We start from the raw sequence: 22,784 nt of genomic DNA, 5'->3' as shown, positions 1-22,784 counted from the left end.
TAGGAGTCGTGTTTCACTAGTAATAGAAAAAAAATAAGATAAATTGATAGATGTGAAAGGCACTATATAATTTATCTATATTTACTGAGCATGGGAAAGGCGCTATATAAATTAAAAGTATTATTATTACTAGTATTATTATTTAAATAATATAATAATACATTTTAAATAATAATACAATAATAAATTATAAATAATAACAATACAATAATAATAATAATAATAATAATATGTCCTGCGGTGGGTTGGCGCCCTGCCCGGGATTAGTTTTTGCCTTGCGCCCTGTGTTGGCTGGGATTGGCTCCAGTACACCCCCGTGACCCTGTGTTCGGATTGGAAAATGGATGGATGGATGGATAATAATACTAATAATAATAATAACAGATATACATTGCACTTTGTCTCCATGTATCACATTTTAGAAAAACCTTTGGCCCCATTAGAGAGTTGTCTGTATGGCGTTATAAAATCATTTTTATTTCAATGACTAGTCTCACATAATGACATTTTTTTGAGCTCATCTTCCATTTTGATTTCATAACAAAAATATTTTGGGATTTGAAACCACTGCCTCCAGACCTTCTCAGAACATCGTCAGCTGAAACATGTAAACCTATACATTTTTTCTTTTAACAGCAATGTGTGACAGTAAATGTGCATTAGGTGGGTGATTCTGAAAAAAATATTTTAAATACTATACATGCTATAAATCTAATTTATAATCTCTATAAATCTGGTAATAAAGGAATACAGAGGGGAAGGCCATCGCACAAACACATCATGGAGCCCCCGTGTCTGCCAACATTCTTCACAATATCTTTAATGGCGCTTTGCTGGGTGCTGTGGTTCCACTTTGCTTGACAAAGACCCATTTTATTCTTGGAGGGGTCTCTTTACATATACAATCGCTTCTTTGAGCTTCAGAAAGGATCCCAACATGTGGAAAAATAAAATCAGAAATCTTTAAAGTATAGTATAGGCAGGACACTAACAGATCAACAACATGTAAAGACTCTTTAATACAATCAGGAACTCGTTAGTATTTTTCAAATCCGTTATCATCTAGAATTGTGTTTGTTTTGGAACCTAAATAATTAAAAATACTTAGGAACGTTCATGTGGATAGTTTTTTTGGGGGAGCCTTACATCATTCCCCTATGGCACCTTTAATTTGAAGGGTCACGTGACAAAAGCTTGGTCGATCCTTGTGTTCTGCCATGAAATGAAGGACAATGAAATGGGACATAAGAACATAAAAAAAAACAAAACTGACAAACGAGAGGAGGCCATTCAGTCCATCAAACCCGTTCGTTCAGCTGATTGCTACGCTGTCCCAAATAGCTCAACTAGATCCTTCGTAAAGGTTGTCGGTTTCTGCTTCAACAAGGCGATCGTGTTCGAGAAAAACTCTGCGGACGGAATGAGCGACATGTCGTGAAATGCGCACGTATTGCGGCTCCCAATGTCCTACACGCTGCGGCACAGACAAATTGTCTCGGCGACTTTAAAACTTCTTCATTTTCTTTTCTTTCTTGCGCTTATTTATTTTATCGGAGCCCAGAAAATGTACATAATGTGCTCTCGACTTGATCCAATTCAGACTAAATTATTTAGTGGAGCCATTAGATCACATACCACTTTACTTGTCCCCTTGTGCGACATGAGTTCCGGCTGGCCATGGACACGAACGAGGCAGCTGTATAAAAGCTAGCAGTTCACAATAATAATACATTTCAATTATGAAGGCGTTTAAGAATACGGCTATTTTACTTCAATAGTTAGACCAAGTTGGCTTTAAATACACTGCAAACTTCTATTTATCAAATACAGTTTCACATATTTAAAGTGCTATTCATTTTAGAATGACACAGAATATGCACGGAGTTACACGAATACATTTTGTAAAAATTCAATCATATTTAATTATATTTTACATTTACGTTTATTTGCTTAGCTGACATTTTTATCCAATTGCGATTTACAAAAGGGAAACTTTCTTGATTTCGAGAATTCGTTAAGTGCCTCCTCGAATAGACCGCGGTAATGCAGTACAACAATAAATAAATAAATAAACAAATAAATATCCGGCATAAAAAAGTGCATTTACAGTTACACAGCAAGCGATAGTTACTCTTTTTTTCCGTGTTCACATTTTTATTTCTTTTATTGATTCGTTTATTTCTTTGTTCGTCTCTTTAGAGCGTTTTTGCTAAGGCGGCACACAACAAGAACGTTTCATGAACAGCAGGTGTCTTCTGACGTTGTCGCTAATGGATGATGTTGTGTATTATACGTTAATAATACAACGAAATTAGCTTAAATTTAAATATTTGAACCTGCGACTCGGAGTGGCCTTCTCCAGATGCGGTTACAAATGTGTAGGAAACATGAAGGGTTAAGAGCAGGCGCTGATAGCGCACACCATAAAAGTAAAAATTAATTGTAACGTGTACAAAGGAAAATAAATATCTTCAGCGTCACAAGCTTATAAATAAAATAAAAATAATAATAAATAACAATAATAATAAAAAGTTGTGAGTCATCCTGGCACCCAGGTTTGTTTCTTGCCTTATTAGCTCCATCAACCTTACTAAAAGCGGATTTGTGAAGTAACAACAACAACAATAAATAATAATAATAATAATAATCAACTTCAGCTGCACGATCGAAAATCCTGCAAAACCCCCGACCGGGAAACCCCAGCACGTCAGAGATGGAAACAAACAAACCCCGCTGTGTGACCAATCAGATCGAAAGCCTCTGTGGTGAGGGGCGGGGCTTGCCCAAGTTTCGTTCTGATGTCACGTTCGGCACGATCTGAGATCTCCGGTTTCGTTTGCGTTGTCGGTTGTTGACTGAGGGGAATGGCGGACGTTATCTGAAAAGGTCGGACTTTTCGCGCACATTGGGTTGACGTTACTTATATAAAGCCATCGGCACATCGACGGTTATACAAACTAAAGTATCCCCTGTGGCTGCGGGTTTTTCTCGTTTCTTCTCATATTTGGACTAATGCCTTAATTAAGCAAGTCGTTATTTCCCATTTTCTGTGTTTTTCACAACCATCTAAATTACAAACTGGTTATGGTATGTTTTTACTAAATGAAGCAGGAATTTTTTATGTGTTAGACAGGTAAGAATTCTTTTTTAATTTTTAAAAATTTTCTTCATATGCTGGTTATTTAGACATTTATTTATTTTATTAAAAGCACACAATAAATGTGTTAAGATTGAAGTTGCTGCTCCTCTCAGAGCCAATTGCGCTGCTATCTGCGTTTCTCTGCTCAGCATTAATTGACGACATTGATACAATTAACAAAGCAAAATGCACAGAAAAATTGAATTAAAGGAGAGTAAACATTTAAAGATGCAGAGAAAATACAAAAATGTCTTAATTTCCTTTAAGTGTAAATCTGACTCCACTGCACTTTTCCAAATGCAAAATAAAAGAAACAAACGGCCAACTAATGTAACAATGAGATCAATTAAAGGTAACAACGACTGGCTGACTTGTTGAAACCCAAAGCTGCGGTCCCCTAGGACACGTTCTGATCCAAACGCTCATCATCCATCCATCCATTTTTCAACCCGCTATATCCTAACTATGGGGTCACGGGGGTCTGCTGGAGCCAATCCCAGCCACCACAGGACAGGAAACAAACCCCGGGCAGGGCGCCAGCCCACCGCAGGGCGCACACAACCACACACACCAAGCACATGCTAGGGACAATTTCAGATCGCCAATGCACCTAACCTGCAGGTCTTTGGACTGTAGAAGGAAACCCACACAGACACGGGGAGAACATGGGAGGATCTGGGAAACGAACCCGGGTCTCCTAACTGCGAGGCGGCAGCGCTACCCACGGCGCCTCATCATTTCCAAATTTATGTATTAAACTCTGCATTCTGTCCTGACGCAGACATGAGTGATTTCTGAAAACCGAGGACTCTTTGGTTCGATGAGGCTCAGTGGGGTTTGGGCCACAATCTCAATAACTACAGGACAAGGGCTGTATGGAGGGCTTTGATGAACTAACACAGCAACGACCACTGATCGGGTGAGAAAAAAAGAAAAAACCAAACAAATTATCAATCAATCAATTAACGTCATGTCTGCGTGCGTGTTAATTAAAACGTGTTGCGCTCCAATGTGTCTCGTGGTCTGCTCCATCCACACGCTCGCTCCAACCACAGACGGTGGTCCATGTGACGAATCTGCGTGGGGTCTGCACACTTTCATCTCGGTTTTTTAATTTAATTTTATTCTTTTTTTATTATTCAACCCAGTTTCATTCTCACCTCAAATTCAAATCATTTAAGCAGTGGCTTATAAACTGCTGCGTGCATCTGCGCGTGCGTACCACTGGGCTCCCGGTTACTTCACGTCTCACGTCAACACTCTTAAAAAAGTGCTCGAGTGCGCGGGTCCGCCTTGACCTTTAGCTTGTGAGCCGCTCAACATGAACGCGCGCTGCCTTCAGTGCTTTGCGCTGTGTCCGCGGATGTGCGCGCCCACGACGGGCTTTTCCCCGCGCTCTGCTCGTCACCGCTCAGTTTGCTCGATGATGCAAATGTGGCACTGCCACCGGCTGGGTGCATTTGTAAAGACGTCGTCTGCAACAAGCGAAACTCTTTTTAGAATAAATAGCATGTGACAAGTGGACGAGGCTTCGCCATGTACAGCTTTGAATGCTATAATTATAATAATTTACTGTCTTTATTTATTTATCTGGTTTGTACAATGCTATATACTGTATATTCTACCGTTCTTTATTATATTCTGTAAGTGCCTTGAGCATGGGAAAGGCGCTATATAAATAAAATGTATTATTATTATTATAATTGTTTTTTAATTCAGCCTTAGGGGTACTCTTGGGGTTGCTGGTATTAATCCTAAAAATAAAGGTGTCGGGGTGGTTCTTCAGAGCCATTTTTGGTTCCCGAAAGACCCATCCATATGAATTTTCCAAACAGAACTTTTTATTTATTGATTTAGGTCTGCGCACAGCAAATTGCCCTAAACAGATGTTAAGAGATTTGTGAAACTCCAATGGCTCCGGGTGCTTAAATGATTTTTAAAAGGACACCCGCTGCATCCCACCACATAGACCAAGTTCCTTAGTGCCCTGCTAGGTAGCCCTGCTATACATGAAATATTTCGTTTCTTCTCATCCCAAAGATCCAACGTCATATGCAAAGATCCTGTCCGAGAATGAAGTGGACCTTTGACAAGCAATGGCTCTTGAACAACCACACGTCCCAGGGCCGGCCCTAAGAAGACCCCCTCCCCACCCCCCCCAAACTATTATTGTCAGTGCTGATCATCCGCACACCTACTATAAATTGAACACACCCATGATCACTTTTATTAGTTGTTGTTACATTATACCAATGTCAGCCTGGCATGGTTTCGCCCTTCTGTGGTTTTTAATTGTAAAAGGTATTAAACTCACTAAAGTGTACTTTAGGTTTCCTAAGCCAGTCCTCAGGCTCCCCGACTCTCAGCCCACCTGAAGCAGCATTTCACTATTACTGATCGCTTCACTCCGCTGTAGAGGGGAGTCTGAAGGGAGCAAAAAAAGTTGGACTGCCTGGGGGTCCTGAGGGCTCGGATGCCAATCCCCAATTCAAAGAGACGCTCAGTGCAGCGGTAAGTCGTATACGGAGTGTGGCGTGTTGAGCTGTCGTCCATTTACTGTTCAACACTTGAATTGCTTTTGGTTAAAAAATGTTCAACATGTAAAATCAAGTTCAAATGAAATCAAGTAATTTATTTTAAAAATAAAAAATGCAAACCAAAACAAAGACGACATCAAATAAACTGAATAAATACTTAAATAATAATGTAAAATGAAAAGATGAACCCGTAACAACATTACAATAACTTTTCAAGAAGAAAATAATAATACATTTATTTATATAGCGCCTTTCCCATGCTCAGGGCACTTACAGAATATAAGAAAGAACCGGCAGGGTATACAGTATATATAGCATTGTACAAACCAGATAAATAAATAAAGAAGATTACGACAGTGAATTCAGAGAAAAAAACAACACTTTTCGCAAAATTCGCCTTAATTCTACACTTTCTTGTTTTATTTCTTTAATTGTACGTATAGTTCGTGGATACAGCTGACTCGAATTGCATGGATTTGGCTTAATATTTACAGATTTTATGGACTCTACTTTGACTGGGAACAGCTGAGTCTGTGGATCACGGGACGAGACCTACCAACAAGAATAAAATATAAAACTGAATAATTATGAAAACTGGGTACAGATGTGCAATTAAATTCCAAAGTAAAATTTAAGGCACTTGCTCCTTTTTTGCCCCATGCAGATATTCTTAATTCTCCCCTCGATATTACACTTTCACCCTCGGATCTGTCATTTATGACGTCACTATAAGAGATCTGGCGGCCAGCTTTGTTGTGGATGATACAGTATATTGAATATTTATAAACACTTATAATTCATATATATTAATATAATAATAGGTAAACATTTTACACACTTGATGGTTTTTCTAACGGTTTAGTGACTTTTCATATTTATTCCAATGGCTTTCCACACCGCAGCAGCACATTAAGCGCGTTGTTGCTGTTGCTGTTTTTCAATGACGTGTGCAATTCCACTTCTCTCACATCATGGATAAAATAATATTAAGAACACCGATTCTGTCTCATCTCTACTATATTAAAATCAAATATATCTTGATTTTATGCTGAATAGTGTCTCTGTAAATGTCTTATTCTGAAGCTGGAATACTTCACAAATGTTACAACCTGTTTCTATTCACTCGATCACATTGTGACCCAAACCGAGCGAGCGTCTTGTCGCGTATCGTTACACCCCGAGTAGTAGCGGGGCCGCTGCCCTGGTTGGTTGATATAGTCGATGCCGTTCTAAACCGATCTTTTGTAACATCAAAATGAAAGAGCAGATTTCAAACAAACTGTACAACACTCATTCTGCACATCGCCGGATGGTAAGTTCAAAATTTGGTCCTGTGGTCCTTCAGGTTGCAAGCACTCAACATGAGCACCACGTGTAGGGCGACAAACCTCACAACGGTAGACCATTTCTTGCCACACACGAGTCCACTGGTCCCCAGTTACTGAATTCCCAGCTTCCTCAATTCAATGTCACAAATCTTGAAGATTAGCGGGCATAGGTGGAACAAACACTCTTTCTTTAATGTACCCCCTTATAGATAAAAACAGCAATGGGTGCGTAAGGCCTGGAGACCTGGGAGGCCACAGACGATGCGCAAAATCTTGTTGTCCACCTCTTCTAATCCATCGTCCTGGAATGGTGTCGCTCAGGTAACGCCAGACCTCCAAGTGGACATGCTAAACGACAAACAGCGCTCGGTGGCATTCACCGGTAGGTGGGCTTTTAAACTTTCCAGTGATGTGCAGAATGTGTTTCCGTCTTAGTTTTTTTGAAATCTGCACTCTTTCATTTCGAATAGCCCCGTATATAAACATACCCTTTTGTCTTTAGAAAATGTCACCCGTTGATTTTACGACGACACCCCAGCGTTTCTATCCTTGTCATGAATTCCTCATCCTGAGCCCCCCTATCGTGAGCCGCACATCCCCTGACTGAGCTGAATGACACTCTTTAGCAAGTGATTCTGGCGAAATGCTGAAACTCGTCATGTCGCCTTTATCTTGTTTCTTTTCTCATCTTCTATTTTCTTCTCCTTCTTTCTTTTCTCTGACGTCATTTTTTGCGGCTTTTCGACGCTGAGAGGACAGCAAACTGACGTTAGTCTGACTGATCGCCGTAATGTCCTTTACACGCACACGATTCGTGACAGCAGCTTAACATAACGTTGTGTTTATTGTGTGATTACTGTAGACATAATATGCCACAAAATATTAAACAACTTTAATCGGAAGGTTGCCGGTTCGAATCCCGTAAATGCTAAAAAGAGACTCTGCTCTGTTGGGCCCTTGAGTAAGGCCTTTAACGTGAAATTGCTGAGCGCTTTGAGTAGTGAGAAAAGTGCAATATTAATGTAAATAATAATAATAATAATAATAATAATTATTATTATTATTATTATTATTATTCCGGTTTCCTCCCACAGTCCAAAGACGTGCAGGGTAGGTGGATTGGCGATTCTAAATTGGCCCTAGTGTGTGCTTGGTGTGTGGGTGTGTTTGTGTGTGTCCTGCGGTGGGTTGGCACCCTGCCTGGGATTGTTTCCTGCCTTGTGCCCTGTGTTGGCTGGGATTGGCTCCAGCAGACCCCCGTGACCGTGTGTTCGGATTCAGCGGGTTGGAAAATGGATGGATGGATTATTATTATTATTATTATTAGATAGATAGATAGATACTTTATTAATCCCAAGGGGAATTATATAATAATAATTATATATATATATATAATATATTATATTATTATTATTATTATTATGATGATTTTTATTATTATTATTATTATTATTATTATTATTATTATTATTATGTCCCCTTCAGATTATAAAGCTCTATCTGTCATTATTCCCATTTCTTTGCCATGTGGCCACACTGCTTCACACGGATTATAATTAATGAGCTTTCAGATAAAACTCGTATGTTAAATCCGAGTGGCACGGACGCATGCCAGAGTACATGTCAAGATTTATACATCACATTTTATTTCCGACACCATGCAGAATTACGTCAATTTTAAATTTAAAATTCAGCGATTATCCTGTATATTCCGTGCATTGTATCATATAGTGGAATAGCGTTCATCTCCAAACAGTTTCCTCGTTTTAATAACATGATGGGTGCCCTGCAATCCTGGCAATGCCGGAGACCCGAGGTGTAGCCCACCCGTGGTGTCGTCAGATTGCTGATTCAAGTTGTTTTTTTTTTTTGGCGAGACTGACAGTTTGTTGAAAATGACTCAGCAGACTCGCCATGAAAGATGACCTGCCGTATTACACTGTTTATCCAGCTCAACGAAGAAAACGAAGGACGTTGTTCTTAAAGTTAGTGTCATGAGAATGGTAACAGGAGTATTTGTGTGCTTCAGGCTGGTGACAACGTAACACAACAGAGAGGTCTGTCGCATCAGACAAGCAGAGCACTTCAACTGTAGAAAGCATCAAATACACGCAGACGCCGCTACAGCACCAGTTTGGGTTTTGTAACAATTTATGAATCAACTGTTTGTGTTCCTTAAAATTTACTGCTTCTTCTTTTCATGTTTTTCAAGTCAGAACTTTGTAATTCCAATTATAATAATAATTTTAAAAAAAAGAGTTCTCGTTAGGGACATTTCAAGCGCTCTTGGGGGCCCTCTGGTGGCCTCTGGGCCCTAAGCAGTCGCTGAGTTCGTTTAACCAGGGGTTCTCAACGTCGGTCCTGGGGACCCCCTGTGGCTGCGGGTTTTTGTTTCAACCCACTTCTGTTTTTAATTGGAATCCTGGGTTAATTAAGTGAACTGTTATTGCCCAGATTCTGTGTTTTGGGAACAATATGTAATTTAGAAAACTAAGTTTGGTAAATATATATATATATATATATATATATATATATATATATATATATATATATATATATATATATATATTAAAATGTACTAAGCAGTTATATGGGAATAATGTATTTTTTTTTCTTTTTAACAATATTTTCATCTTGACGTTCACTCTATTTTTCCAGGTGTTCTAATTGTTTAATTAATCCATTGTTTTCTAATTAGTGGGTCTAACGCTAAAGTAGTTGTAGCCTTTCATGATGCAGTGTCCTTATGGGTGTCTGCTCTGCTAGTTTTTAATTGTCATTAATAAAATACAACAAAGGGGGAAAACTGCACAAAATATAAAGAAAGCAACAAAAGTGAGTTAAGCTTTTAAATCTGTAGTAAAAATGGAAATATTTCTAAATGTCTTTTAATAAATGTAAAAATCATGCCACTGTGCTTTCTTAATGTAGAATAAGAGAAGAGAAACAAACAGCTAATTAATTGAGATCAGTGTTAGCAGTTGCTCACTGATTATGAATCTGATTGAAGCAAAAACCTGAAGCCACAGTGGGCCCCCAGGACCGACTTTGAGAACCACTGGTTAAACCAATGGCCGACTCTGTCACAACCCAGTGAAGGACCATAAAGTGCCATTAAAGAAGCGGCATTTCTAAGGACATATTCACAATCCGCAGTTGTTGAGCTACGCCGCACAGCTCTGTATCCCTCTGTGTGGCCACCAAGTCATCTCCCCTGCCTGTGCTCCATAATGGAAAACCAAAAGAGAAAAGAAACGTAACGAGGTGTGACTCCAATCTTGTAATCCGCCTTTGATAAAGAGCTCAGCTAAATAACTAAATGGAATAAACAAATGCTGCAGGTCAAAAAATGGACTCGACACATTTTAATGCATAAAGTGAACTAGCTTTTCCATATAAAACTATTTTAATTACCAGTTACACTGCACAATATATTCTGTATGTGCACAATTAACGTATCGTTTTATTAGTTTACGGGATTTTAAACGCAGTTCATTCTTGGAAATAATTGGAGCTACGAGCGTTTACAGTAAACCTCTGGGGGAAAAGCAATGCATCCTGGGAGCTCTGCAGCAAATAACCCAAATTAAAGGCCGACGTCACGGGGTAACGCGCCCCTCATTATAAATACATTGGTCGGCACTTTTCAGGACGTTTTCTACACTTTATGCTGATTTTTTGTGTATATTTACACAATAGTGCATGCTTTATATATCGAAAAGTCCCCTTTGGGACAAAGGGACAAATGGTGCATTGCCACAGCTGGAGGAGAAACTTCAAGATGGTCCGTGAAAGTGACGACGGTTTTGTGTGATTGTAGAAGATGATTTCCAGAGGCTTGTTTTTAACACAAACCAATTCGTCTTTCCACGACAACATTAGAAAAACGTGTCAATTCGACATCATGGAGCACGTCTGAGAGACAACACCTGGAAAGAAAGAAAGAAAGAAAGAAAGAAAGAAAGAAAGAAAGAAAGAAAGAAAGGATCTTTACATGCATTCATTTGTTTTTACAAACGGGGTGGATCAAAATATGCGTGCTGTATTTATCAACGTCCAGTATGCGTGTTTATTGCAGTCTTATACATTACAGGTGGTTAATTGTTTTCTGGAATTCAATGTAATTACTAAAAGTTCTTACATTGTGAGTAATTATTAAGAGTTTATTTGCTAAGACTTTAGTTCAGGTGCTGCCTCTGTTGCTCATTTCCTCCCAGACCCTAACAAAGGTGTCTTTTGATGGCCATGACACTTACGAAACACCAGTAATGTGACAATTCATCTCTGCTGGCTGCCATTTGACAAGCTGCTAAAAGGACTTACGGGTATGAAGGATTCACAAGTGTCACCAAAGACACCTCTGACTGTTCCAACGTGCACTTCTTCTGTAGGCCGCACTGCACAGATGTGCTGCTTTCCTGATGTGCCGTTAGTGTCACCTGTCATGAACACCAGAAGACACCTCTGTTAAAGTCTTGGTAGATTCGAGTGAATGGGTGTTACGTATGTGAACCCAGATGTTGCCATTTATTTGACAGTACGTTACTGGTCCTATACTGGTGTGTACAGCGGTGTACTGCATGTACTAAGTTACTCTTATTCTATTTTGCACGTTCTTACTGTTATTGGCATGCACTTTTGCTGCCTGTAATTTACAGTAAACCCCACAGATTCGTTTTTACAGTATATTAATAAGATAAATACACGTTTAAAGTTGACTACACCAAAGATTAAGATGTTCCTGAATGTATTTTAAGCATTGCCGGGACACTAACTCCGCTTCGGTCGTTGGAGAAACCGCCGCGGCCACCACCCTGCCCTGCCAGCGCTAAAATGTATAGTTATAGTGAGCACATGAAGCGATGTACATTTTGAAGCTGACAACATTTCACACATTTACGTTGTTCCAGATAAATTAAAGCTGATCCGTTCTATCACGAGCCAAAGCCGGCAGACAGACAGCCCTGTGATCTTAACGGTGTCCTCCTCCTCCACCAACGAAGCGGCCACACGCGGGCAGGTGACACGTGACCAGGAGCAGCCGGGCTAAGTGGGCGGAGACTTGGACTGAAATCGCGTCAGCCAACCAACTCGGTGAACGAACCATGACGTCATTTCTTTTTCTTTTTAAATCAACGAATTAATGAAGTGGAGTTCAAGTTGCCTACAGCAGTACATCGACGTTAAACAATTCTTATTATCACCACTACGTCACACAACTTACTAAATACTGTTTGCAGTTCGGATAGTGGAACAAAATGATTACATTTGGATTTTTATACTCTGCACATCATGAATTTATTGAAATTGTGGCTAAACGTACCTTATTATTTTTTATTTATTTACAGCCTAGGAATATTTTAGATAATTTTGTAAACATGTCTATGCTTAACGTAGCACTAAATGATTACGTTTCGTTTAATGTTTTCATTTGCCCTTCTCTGTGAGGAGTTTCCTCCCTTAATTGTGAGCTGACGATTACCAATGAGCAGTACAGACACGGGTCCAGAATGTTAAAGGAGAGCTAATGACTTCACTGTGTGTCTGCTCGTTGAGTCAATGTGACATTGACGGTGGTCCTTTACACCGATGCCACAGCAGGGGGACCGTGTTGGTTCCTTACAGAGCCATCCACATGAAGGTTCCAGAAAGATCCTTTATATAGATCAGTAACAGACTCCATATGAATAGGACGTGTATCAAACACCGATGGCCTTCTGAGTTTAAAAAACGTGCAGACCAGCGGAGCTCAAGTTTAGTGTCCTCGACATAAAAGATTTCTTCTTTTCTTCCCACATTTTAGGAGCTTTTTCAAGGCCCAAAAAAACAAATTTCAAATATAAAGTCCCCGTCCAAGAATGAGATGGTGCTTTGTCAGACGTCAAGGAACCACACAACCCAGTAAAGCGACACCTTAGAACCATTAAGAGCGGAGGCCATCGCTCCAATTTAGAGTTTAGTGTGGCCGTCATGGAGGAAGAATTAAAGGAATAAACTCTGGAAAAGGGCGACTTAGACAGACTACGGCAGAGGAAAGGTAAGCATCTAAAGTTATTGAATAAATAAATATTCAGGATTTCCCGGTACGAAAAGGGACAATTAAGGACAGCTCAATAAACAATGAGGTCAACTCAAACAAAAAATGCGGTACTGACTCTGAAACTGTTTGAAATAAAAATCTGCAACCATGCTGGTCCGTCAAGATCTAATATATAATAATATTTCATTCTCAAAATGTGCTCAAAGCAGGGAAAAGCCCAGGACGGGGTGCCAGTCCATTTCATCACAGGAAAACCAACCAACACGCGAGGAGAATGTGCAATATAATATAATATAATATAATATAATATAATATAATATAATATAATATAATATAATATAATATTGTGGTGAGCTGGTGCCCTGCCCGGGGTTTGGTTCCTGCCTTGCGCCCTGTGTTGGCTGGGAATGGCTCCAGCAGACCCCTGTGACCCTGTGTTCGGATTCAGCAGGTTGGATAATGGATAATATAATATAATATAATATAATATAATATAATATAATATAATATAATATAATATAATATAATATAAACCTTGAAGACCAAGTCACTCGTAGTTCCCTTTGCAGAACGTGACAGGCTGGCAGATCAAAACTTTGACTCAAATCAGAAAGCGGCGCCACTGCAGCGCTAACATTATCGTCGTCTCTAATTCGATTATTTAAATGTATTTCTCTCTTTCGAGATCACATCTGCAGCATCGAATGACATTTACAAATCCATTTCACGATTCCGCTTTTCCTATTACCGGACGCCGGGGTCCTGTCCAGAATCGGGGGTTGCAAGGCAGGACTGAGAGGACTGGGAGAAATCCCTGAAGACAATCAGACACGGAGCAGTGACACCAGTGCCATGTTTCAAACAGTCACAGTAAATCTACGTCGGATGCCTTTACGTGCAGAGAACACCGACTGGAAATTCTAAAACTGAAATGTTGGAAGTGTGAAGAAGAGGCCTTTTTAGGCCTTTGTTAAAATTTCTTTCAGTCAGCACCGCACGAGGGCCACGAACACAAACGAGAGCTGCAAATGCCGACCACTCTCCATGTCCGGAGCCCCCCAGTGTAGCGCGGCGTTCAGGGGGCGCCTCTGGCCATAGCAGCGGTGTTCTCTGAACGGAATGCCGGATTTCAAGAAACGATTAAAATCAGCGAGTCCTTCAGTGAGACGTGGACTACTCGGATATCGTGAATGGGCGCACAATGGCAGTGCATTACGACAACAACGAATTATTCTTTTGCAGTTGGGAGACCTGGGGACCCGGGTTCGCTTCCCGGGTCCTCCCTGCGTGGAGTTTGCATGTTCTCCCCGTGTCTGCGTGGGTTTCCTCCAGGCGCTCCGGTGTCCTCCCACAGTCCAAAGACATGCAGATTAGGTGGATTGGCGATTCTAAATTGGCCCTACATGTGTGCTTGGTGTGTTTGTGTGTGTCCTGCAGTGGGTTGGCACCCTGCCCGGGATTGGTTCCCTGCCTTGTGCCCTGTGTTGGCTGGGATTGGCTCCAGCAGACCCCCGTGACCCTGTGTTCGGATTCAGCGGGTTGGAAAATGGATGGATGGATATCGCAATTGCAATTGCTACAATAACGTTTTCCGCATCGAGAGGAGTCATTTGAGGTGGCTCGGGCATCTGATCAGGATGCCTCCTGGACGACTCCCTGGTGAGGTGTTCCGGGCACGTCCAACCGGGAGGAGGCCCCGGGGAAGACCCAGGACACGCTGGAGGGACTATGTCTCTCGACTGGCCTGGGAACGCCTTGGGATTCTCCCGGAAGAGCTAGAAGAAGTGGCCGGGGAGAGGGAAGTCTGGGCATCTCTGCTCAAGCTGCTGCCCTCGCGACCCGACCTCGGATAAGCGGGAGACAATGGATGGATGGATGGACGTTTTTGGAGGAATATTAAACGGTGTATTTTCCATGCATTCTTTCTGCAAACCCGCTAACCCACCATACGTGTTTATGTCTATTTAATATTTTATTTTTATTTCGCATTAGCGGACTAATCTGCCATTGCCAGGTTACACTCCGGGGGTGAGTCCCTCGGTTGCTCCACGTATACGGCTATCGGACGCTTTCTCGTTTCATTTCCATGGCCTTTTATCAAAGTGGCAGTGAGAAGCTTTAGCGCGTCTTGCGCGGTGCTGCCCGGCCGAGGACTTCAGGACCCCATTGTCATCAGTCCAGGCTCGGTGACCCCAGAAGACGCGTGGTCGGTTGGATTGTCGTTGCTTTTCGAGCTCACATTTTGACCTAAAGTCCGTGTGGCCCCCTAGTGGCTAATACGTTATGAGAGCTCGCAGGCAGCAGCTTGAATTGGACAGTACAGTACTGTATATAGAAATATAACATAAAAGCAGGAATAAAAGATGAAAAGACAGAAATGGCCGAAGCTTTATTGATGACCCTAAGCTTAAAAAAAACAACTTCTTTTAAACCTCATCATGTCTCAGTGTGCATTACTAATACTCACCGTGAGTCTGCATGTGTACTGAATACAAACGACGAGACCACCAAACGCCACCGTACATTAGAATTACCGCGGGGGCTGGAGGTGAGCCCCCTAACGAAGAGGTCACGGCGACATTGCTTCTTTGTCTACCCACAAAACACAAACAACATGGCTGAATAAAAGTACCCAAAATGAACAAAAAGACATAAAAAAGAACTCAACACATGAGGGTCCTTTGGAACTGTCTGAGGCAGCAGGCGGACAGCACTTGATTGCTTTGTGTTAACATCTCGTGAAAGGAGCGAAAGAAAATGGTGTCAAGGCCAGGTGTTGGAGCATCATAGCCCACTCTTCGAAACGCACGCGAGGCACTCCTGATCAACTTGTAATTGTTAGAAAATGTCTTTTTCTAATTATTCCATGGCATTTGTCCTACTTTTGGTAGATAGGACATGTTAAACCTCCTTTTAATAAAAATGGCATCTAACAGTGTGTAAGAGCAGGACACCGTGATACACTACAAATGTCTGAACTCTGGCAGTCTGAGCACTGAGACTGAACTTTAGAACAACATGGACGAGAACATTCAGCCCAACAAAGCTCACCAGTCCCATCCACTTAATTCTTACAAAACAGCAGTACTGGAAAAATCAGTAGTCGAGGTCCCTAAAGTCCAACAGTCCACCACACTACTTGGTCGCTTATTCCAAGTGTCTGTGCTTCTCTGTATAAAGAAAAACTTCCAAATGTGTGTGTGTGTTATCACAAGTTATCATGCTGTGTCCCCGTGTTCTTGATGAGCTCACTTTAAAGTCACCATCTCAATCCACTGATTCCATCCATCATCCTAACTACAGAGTCATGGGGGTCTGCTGGAGCCAAGCCCTGGGGCACAAGGCAGGAAACAAACCCTGGGCAGGGCCCACACACACACACACACACACACACTAGGGACAATTTAGGACAGCCGATGCACCTAACCTGTGTCTTTGGACTGTGGGAGACAACCCATGCAGACACGGGGAGAACATGCAAACTCCACGCAGGGAGGACCTGGGAAGCAAACCTGGGTCTCCTAACTGCGAGACAGCAGCGCTACCCACTGCGCCACCGTGCGACCCACACTGATTCCCTTCATCATTTTAAACACTTCAATCAGGTCACCTCTTAATCTTCTTTTTCTTAAACTGTAAAGGCTCAGCTCTTTTAATGTTCACTCATAACTCATCCCCAATAGTCCTGAATCAGCTGAGTCGCTCTTCTCTGGACCTTCTCTAGTGCTGCTATGTCTTTATGGAGACTCAAACTGCACCCAGGACTGCAGATGAGGCCTCACTAGTGTGTTATAAAGCTTGAGCAGAATCTCCTGTGACTTGTACTGCACACGTCAAGGCGCTATATAACCTGACATTCTGTTAATGGCTTCTGAATACTGACTGACAGTTGATAGTCCACTATGACTCCTAAATCCTTCTCATAAGGTGGACTCTCGATTTTCCGACCGCCCATTGTGTATTCAGACCTCACATTTTGACTTCCTATGTGTAATTCTTTACATTTACTGATATGAAATTTCATCTGCCACAAATCTGCCCAAGCCTGTCTGCTGTCCAAGTCCTTCTGTGATGATATAACAGAATCCAAATTATCTGCCAATCCACCTATCTTGGTATCATCTGCAGACGTCACCAGCTTGTTCCTTATATTCCTATCTAAATCATTTCTAAATATTAAAAACAGCAGCAGCCCCAGCACTGCCCCCTGCTGGTCACCACTCTTAACATCAGCCAGTTCTGATGAGGTTCCTCACACCATCACCCTCTCCTTCCTGTGTCTGAGCCAATTCTGCTCCCACCTACACTCCACACCCTGAACTGCCACTTCTTGTAGTTTGATGCCCACCCTCTCATGTGGCACCTCATCAAATGCTTTCTGAAAGTCCACCTCAGTAATCTCATCTGCTCCTCTCTGGCCGTATCCTTTTGTTTCTCCTCCTACAATTCCAGCCTGTTAGTAAAACACGACCTCCTCTCTTCTGACCCCACGCTGACTGTCTTGTCCTTGCCAGGTGTTGCTCCATCATCTCCTTAATAACTCCTTCCATTAATGTACGTATGATGCATGTCAGCCTTACTGGCCTGTACTTTACTTGGAGCAGCCTGATCGCCCTTTTTATACAACAGAGTAATATTTGCCAGTTGACTTTCTAAAAATGTGTATCAAGTTTTTTTTTTTATCTGCGCTCACAAACATCCATAACAAATCTCATCTGGTCCTGGTGATTTGTCAGATTTCAGCCTATTTAATCCACACAGCTTTTCTCCCTCTACAGTTTCCAGATCACTCAGTACCTCCTTAGTACACTCTTAAAAATAAAGTTTCCTTAATGGTACTTTACAATTCTTTACTGGATTGTGGGGTCCTTGTAGACCCATCGCTTGACAAAGCACAGTTTCATTCTGGGAAGGGTCTTTGCATATGAAGTTGGTTCTTTGTACTTTCAAAAACTTCCATCCAGCCATTAACCAACCCGCTATGTCCTATCTACAGGGTCACGGGGGTCTGCTGGAGCCAATCCAGGAAACAAACCCCGAGCAGGGCGCCAGCCCACAGCAGGGCACACACATCAAGCACAATTTAGGACCACCAATCCACCTCACCTGCATGTCTTTGGACTGTGGGAGGAAACCCACACAGACACGGGGAGAACATGCAAACTCCACACAGGGAGGACCTGGGAAGTGAACCCAGACGAGTCTCCTAACTGCGAGGCAGCAGCGCTACCCACTGCGCCACCGTGCCACCCACTTTGAAAAACTTTCTTTAGAAAAATAAAATCTTTAATGTTTGGTCAGTAGATTACCTGGAAGGACACTAACAAAGTAAGAAATCCTGAACTTGGTATGTGTTATTGTAGGCAGCAACAGTCCTTTTAAAATCAGGAGCCAATGGTTTTTCACAAATCTGTTAACATCTACTGAATGGAGCCTGTTACAAAACTAAAGAGATGAAGGGTCTTTCTGGGAACTTCATGTGGTGGGAACCAAAAATGATACACCTATGCCAGGGGTCCTCAATCACAGTCCTGGAGGGCTGCAGGTTTTTGCTCCAACCCAATTGTTTAATAAGAAGCCCTTATTGCTCAAGTAACACTTCTGCTTCACTTTAGTGGTCTCACTCGTTAAAATTTTGAACCCCCATTGCTTATTTTAGTCTTAAACAGCCATATTCTTGGTATTTTAACATTTACATTTACATCATTTAGCAGACGCTCTTATCCAGAGTGACTTACAACAGTGTTTGTTAGTTTTAATTGCTCCTAATTAGCAATAACATCCATCCATCCATTTTCCAACCCGCTGAATTTGAACACAGGGTCACGGGGGGTCTACTGGAGCCAATCCCAGCCAACACAGGGCACAACGCAGGAACCAGTTCCAGGCAGGGTGCCAACCCACCGCAGGACACACACAAACACACCAAGCACACACTAGGGCCAATTTAGAATCGCCAATCCACCTAACCTGCATGTCTTTGGACTGTGGGAGGAAACCCATGCAGACACGGGGAGAACATGCAAACTCCACGCAGGGAGGACCCGGGAAGCGAACCCAGGTCCCCAGGTCTCCCAACTGCAAAAGAATAATTCGTTGTTGTCCAAGCACACACTAGGGCCAATTTAGAGTCGCCAATCCACCTCACCTGCATGTCTTTGGACTGTGGGAGGAAACCCACGCAGACACGGGGAGAACATGCAAACTCCACGCAGATAGGACCCGGGAAGCGATAGCAATAACATGCAAATGACAAAAGAGACCAGCATTTCTCCATTTAGCTTGTTACCATGTACACCCGTTTGTATTTATCACGCACTACTGGGTTTAATTAAATACTTGGAAGGAAAGTGAAGAGAAAAAAAAGTGAAGGACTGAGAATGACTCCTCCATTTTAGCCTTCAAATCACTTGGATGATATCCTCAGAAAAGAGAAGAAGATCTGGGAATTGAGAATGAGCTGACATGGCAGAGTTAAAGCACTAACAAGCCATGAAATGAAATTACTGGCAAGGATTGCTTTGCCAGTTAGAACCGGGTTAGAACAAAAACCTGCAGCCACTGCGGCCCTCCAGGACTGGGATTGAGGACCCCTGGCCTATGGCATGGCTCTGAAGAAGCACTCTGCCGCCTTTCTTTTTAAGAGTGTCATCCCCTTTACCACTAGGAGATCATCTACTTCTTCAGTAAAGTGCAAGTTTAGCGCATCTGCTCTTTCACTGTCTGTATTTTTTATCCCGCTTTACTATTCTTGATGCACGTCACCTCTTTATTAAAGTACTGTAAGGTTCTCATTGGCTCATCTTTTGCCTTGTCTGCTGTATTCCTCTCCTACTCCCTACAGTCAGTATTTGAGCCATTAGTCTTATACAGCTGTTCCTCTTTTGTTTTTTTCCCATTGGGACAGGATGGTCCCACGACCAACACGGTGTAGTAAATGCCAGGTATACCCTTCGGGAAGGTTCTTTGCAGGAGGGCTGAGCAACCCCATGGGGGATTTAAAGAAGAGAGTCAGAGAAGAGGAATGAGCGACGGTGACGGGGGTCTGCCTGAATTAATAAGAAGGGGACGAGGCGAGGAGAGTGGTCACTTGCGTCGGCTGCCAGTTTTAATTTTGCGGCCGTTCACTTCAGCAGCAGCGGAGGTGGTGACGTGAGAGAGAGCAGGAGGTGCTGCTGCTGCCCATTTGCTTGTTCTCATTAACACAACGAGACTGAACCGCCGATGCTCGTTACAACAGGACTGTTTAGATTCTTAAAGTGCGGCGCTTTTAAATTTGTACCTGCTGTGCACAAAGTGACAGGACAGAAAACGACGCGTCTCGGTGAGGAAAGAAATGGAAAAAGTGCGGCAAGCCGCTGTCAGAATATACCACGTCAAAAACTGCAGGGGCATCGGGCGCTACGTGATTAAGCAGAATAAAGCAGTCTGGAGTTAAAATGACATCTGTAAAATAAACTATAAAACACTTTAAATTTTGAAAGTATTCGATGAATCAAATGTCTTTCAGCTCTGTTTCGCGTTTACGTTTTTGGTTCCAAAAGAAACTGAAGCCCCCACGAAAGTTGGGACAGTCCCGGAAAAAACGTTAGAAAAATCTTTAGCCGCCAGAAAGTCCTCGCAGTCGACACACGAGAGTGACATGTGTCCGCTTCTGTCTCCCTGTTCTGATGGAGTGAGAGGCAAATCGCGTCTTCTCTCCGAGGCAGCGCCGTACGCACCGTGTTTACCAACAAGCCGCTGTTGCTGCGGCGCCAGGCGCGCAGACTTCACTTCCGGGTCGTTGTCAAGGCGACGGTCCAAACTCAGAAGGGTTACCATTGGCAAAGCAAGACAGAGCAGAGCAGGGGAGCTGAGCAGGAGAGCAGTGGGCGGCAGGGCAGGCGCGCGTTTGGGACTCTTCAGGACCTCCGTACCAGCCGACAGAAACGATGAGCCAGCGACAAGTGCTTCAAGGTACCCCCGGCCGAGACGCGCTTATCCCCGGTTCAGGCTCCAGCCGAGTCCGAGCTGGTGGGCGCTGAGCTGATGTCTTACGAGCGTTGCCAGGCAGCGCTGCTGTTACACAAACCTGAGCGTGGAATTAGAACAGTGCTGTGCTGTATAACAGTACTGCAGCAGAGTAAGGTGTGATAGTAGACATAAGAAGAGAAGCGAGCGTGATTACTCTTTTTCTATATAAAGATAAAAAACCGCGCTCGTTAAGAGACTCGAGACAGCACCAAATATTGGTGCGTCCTGACTGTAACACGGGGTCTTTTACAATGGGGACTGCACAGAATAAAGGAGGAGGTCTAAAACGTAGAAAGGCACAGGGCAACCCCTGAGGTATGAGTGCTGAAGCCACTCTTCGTTTTAATTTAGGGAGTCCATCTCCCTGAAACACAGAAACTATCAAGCTGGGTGAGTTTCTAGATGACACTACACTCGAACAGTGGAGAGCCCAGCATCACTACACTCATGGCAGAGGGACCTGGGCAGATTTATTGTAAGTGAGCAGAAAACATGTTCGATTTGAATACACAATGGGGGTTGGTGGGGGCGTCTGAAACTTGAAAAGACCCCTTAGGCGAAGGACCTGGGAGTCATAGTGGACTGGTCACTCAGCACCTCTAGGCAGTGATTGGAAACCATTGAGAAAGCTAACAGTAAGTGTTAGGGTGTTCAGCACCCCCAGTGTTGGAGTACAAGTCATCGGTGGTTATGCTTAAACTGTATAAAACACTAAGGAGGCCTCACCGGGAGTGCTGTGTTCAGTTTTGGTCTCCATGTTATGTAGTTGTCACACGTGAAGAAATGGATAACCTCCCAGCATTTTGGGACAACTAAGGAGATGCTAAGTGACTTGGAAAATTCTAGAGGGAGAAGTGCTGCTGGGATTAGATAGGCTAAAATCTACCAAATTTGCCAGCACTGCATAACATTTAACAAAGAGTGCTTAAGGAGGTTAGTGAGTGTGGATATAAACCCTTGAAAGTCACTTAACACCAGAGAAATGTGCAGAGGAGGAAAGTCAAAGTGACTATCAGAGTCCAGCACAGGGTCGTCTTACCAGCATTACAGGCCCCTGGGCAAAGTAGTGCGGTGGGCCCCATAACGGAAACATACCTTGGCATCAGACACATTGTGAGCCCCTATGTTCCTGGGGACGCCTTGATAGTGCCCATTGTACCAGTACATTAAGACACCCTGGTCCATCAGGGTCGCAAAATGAAATCAATAAATACAGGAGGAAGTGACCTAAAATAACTGGAGACTGAGGGGTGTGTGATTCGAACATTAAAAGCCTCATTAGGAATATCTGGAGATGCACATCAGCTGAGTGAAACCCAACATGACCTTAGAACAGACAGTAAGCCATCTGACTGGCATTTGACAGGTTGGCACAGTTTGTTTAAAACTGAGTGTTGTGTAGTTTCACACCTTGTGCCGTGCAGTTTTGTCAGGGGAGTGGACGTGTGCACATACATAGAAACGCAACACTGTAATCGTCGATGTAATATAAATGATTTCTCTCCGTCTGGCTCTATTGGGAGCATTCGGTGTTCATGTTTGTGATGTGCCATCTGTTGGAATATTTCTTGTAAAATACATTGCACTTTTCATTCCAACAGATGGTGCATTACAGACATTACCATTGTGAATCTGATCATAAATGACGTGTAATTGAGGCAACAGACCAGCTGACACTGTAACTTAAGGAAGGAAAATAAAAAGAGAAGAAAGTGTAGGATTTAAAC

The 22,784-nt window shown here is 42.6% G+C and overlaps 1 protein-coding gene across 1 annotated transcript in view; it reads left to right on the top strand.

Annotated features, from left to right (window-relative positions):
* Positions 1-20,832: 20,832 nt before the first annotated feature.
* The window catches only part of spag6 (sperm associated antigen 6), a 28,627-nt gene continuing 26,675 nt past the window's right edge, over positions 20,833-22,784 (top strand). The window contains exon 1 of the mRNA XM_028803354.2: positions 20,833-21,000. Within this exon, the coding sequence (XP_028659187.2) occupies positions 20,976-21,000 (25 nt within the window). The 5' untranslated portion in view covers positions 20,833-20,975. The remainder of the gene's footprint in view (positions 21,001-22,784) is intronic.

This window comes from Erpetoichthys calabaricus, chromosome 6 (genome assembly GCF_900747795.2).
Source record: "Erpetoichthys calabaricus chromosome 6, fErpCal1.3, whole genome shotgun sequence".
NCBI classification, from domain to species: domain Eukaryota; kingdom Metazoa; phylum Chordata; class Cladistia; order Polypteriformes; family Polypteridae; genus Erpetoichthys; species Erpetoichthys calabaricus.
Note: the sequence above shows the minus strand (reverse complement) of the source record. Positions and strands in the feature narration are given on the sequence as shown.